The following is a 2374-nucleotide window of genomic DNA, read 5'->3' on the forward strand; positions in this document are numbered from 1 at the left end:
CTACCCAACAATGGAATGTCCCTTTGGCCTATCCAGTCACTTGACTACTACTAAACTTCCAGATGCCTATTCCGTTGAATGAATTCCGTTGAACGGTGCCACAGGCGTACTGACAAATGGTCTAATTTACTAATATTGAAGAGTTTATTCACGACAAAAACTTAGACTTTACAAATTTACGACCTTAAAATACAAGGTGTTACTCTGTTAAAGTCTACTGATCGACTGATGCTGTCGCGCTTGAGACACGCGATTTTATACACTATGGGAGCTTGGAGGTCGGATGTCCTCGAAGCGGGTGGAGGTCGGACGTCGTAGCACGCCTTTTCAACGGCATGATAATTATTTTCTTTATGCTACGACTTATAGAAAAACTAATAGCATTTACGCCTTAATTACTTCGAGAGCTATCTCAATAAATTATTTTTAGAGCTATATCAATTACACCCTTAATTTACACAGTTATAACTTAATCTAACATTCCGTTGATTCCGTTGAATCACACACTGTTAAGACAAAGTAACTGAACCTTTATAAATACCGTTGAAATATAAATCCATTGAAAACACATACAAATTACATTGAAAGTAATATACAAATTCCACTGAAGATACTATACCAACTAAATTAACTAAACTTGTCATTAATTGGCATAAATTCTTAAATGTGTTAATTCTGCCACGACATGTATCGAGGTAGTAAAGAGCAATTATTTAGCCGTTCAATAATTCCGTGACTGAATTACGCCTAAAATAAGCCAGAAAGAATATTCTTTTCACTAATATCCTCTTCCGTTAGTGGACACAATTTGTATTTCTTGTCACAGTTTTCCCTCCTTGGTGCTAGTGCGTCGCCATAAGTATCCCAGATTGACATCTTCGCAGTATCATATTTCCTAGCTTTTTTTAACCTGTTGGGGAGCACAATATTTAGTCATCTCTCCATTACTAAACTTGCAGATTAAATTTACCCAAATATTTTTAGAACCGTTTCTTCCCACTCTGAACTCTTCCCTTCCAACTGGTTCTGCTTAATTTGGCAAACATGGCGTATGAAACAGTCATGGGTATCGATTCGCCTTAAGCCCTGTATTGGAGTTCTGAATTAATTCATATTTATGCAAAAAAACGAAATTAAATCAAGGTTCCGAGTGGTAAATGATTACACCCGGAATTATGATAATGGGGCTTATGTAATCGTGACTAGGGTTGTACCGCTCCTCGCTCCCTGGGAGTTTTAAAACTCCCAAGAATCCCAAAAATCCCGGAGTTTATTTTTACTCCCCCATAAGCCCAATGGGGGAGTAAACTCCCTTTGAGTATATGCCCTGGGAATATTCCCAAAACTCCGGGAGTTTATTATCACTCCGAGGGAGTTGTACAACCCTAATCGTGCCCATTTAGAAAAATTTGAGACCAGCCCGCCACTTGTTCAACCTACCAGTAGGATTCTCTCAACTGCGTCAATTTCACCCATGAGGGAATTGTGGGTTAAATCCCGTCCAATTCTTTTCTTCAACTCGTCAAAACCGAAACCCGAGCCTTCATTCCAGATATCGTTCAGATGGTAGGGAAATATGCCTGCCATTCGGAGCGCCATTACCTCAAGTTTTAAAAAATTGGGAAAAACATTCTATTAAATGGAATAACCATAATCTTAATACCCAGTTGTTCACCCACCTTTAGGACTATTAATCCAAATATTACGGAATTCCGTGGGTCCAGGTTTATGAAACCAGCTGGAATAAATTAGACTGAGACTTGTGATACTCTAATAAATTGAAACCTATTTTACTTACCCCGTCGTCATCCCAGCACCTGGGACTATGGCGTTAAAAACTCCGACCTCGGTGGGGGGGCTCAATCCTAACCCAAGTAGGGAGAGGGCCAAGGCTATTGAGTAAATTCCAATTTTGTCAATTACTTGACAAAAGTGGTTGAGTGGTTTGTGATGCTCGGTGGAAGTAAACTTCAACAGTTACACGGCCTCAGAATTTATATCGGAGTTTATTTAGGTGGGAGTTTGTGCCCTAAATGACACGCATGTGTTTGGGCTGGCTGCCGTAAAACTTGTCAAACATCATTCTACACTGCCACGCTATTTAGAAGATTGTAGAGAGAGATTTTTCGCAAGTCAGATCTTGCAAAGTTAATATTTACTGTTTATTAACACAAGGGGGATTGAGCATGGCAATATTCTCCCAAACATGTATGCACGTAGCCCATTATGTTTGTCCTCTTGTTCACACCGTGTTGCTAGTGCGAACGGTATGTTTATTGCTTTCAATGTTGCAAGTATAATTTAAAAAATCGCGAATTCGTACCAAGAAACAATTCTAGTGACACAATTACAAAAAACATGGTTTAAATATGTT

At 39.0% G+C, this 2374-nt stretch overlaps 1 protein-coding gene across 1 annotated transcript; it reads right to left on the reverse strand.

Moving 5' to 3' along the window:
- Positions 1–203: 203 nt before the first annotated feature.
- Positions 204–1732, reverse strand: LOC118433104. Its single transcript, XM_035844703.1, has 4 exons — positions 1680–1732; positions 1441–1602; positions 971–1086; positions 204–910 (listed from the first exon to the last, which is right to left on the reverse strand). Exons 2-4 carry the CDS (start codon positions 1597–1599, stop codon positions 748–750), a joined length of 438 nt encoding a protein of 145 aa, XP_035700596.1. The 5' UTR covers positions 1600–1602; positions 1680–1732; the 3' UTR covers positions 204–747.
- Between the last annotated feature and the right edge of the window lie 642 nt (positions 1733–2374).

The sequence above is a fragment of the Folsomia candida genome, unplaced genomic scaffold (assembly GCF_002217175.1).
Source record: "Folsomia candida strain VU population unplaced genomic scaffold, ASM221717v1 Fcan01_Sc041, whole genome shotgun sequence".
NCBI classification, from domain to species: domain Eukaryota; kingdom Metazoa; phylum Arthropoda; class Collembola; order Entomobryomorpha; family Isotomidae; genus Folsomia; species Folsomia candida.

What these genes read in the sequence shown, in the direction of transcription:
- LOC118433104 (XM_035844703.1), bottom strand. Translation starts at nt 1,599, where the DNA reads ATGGCGCTCCGAATGGCAGGCATATTTCCCTACCATCTGAACGATATC. An exon ending in CAGTTGAGAGAATCCTACTG is followed by an intron (nt 1,087 to 1,440) that starts GTAGGTTGAACA and finishes ACTCCAATACAG; the next exon opens with GGCTTAAGGCGAATCGATAC. An exon ending in ACGGTTCTAAAAATATTTGG is followed by an intron (nt 911 to 970) that starts GTAAATTTAATC and finishes GCTCCCCAACAG; the next exon opens with GTTAAAAAAAGCTAGGAAAT.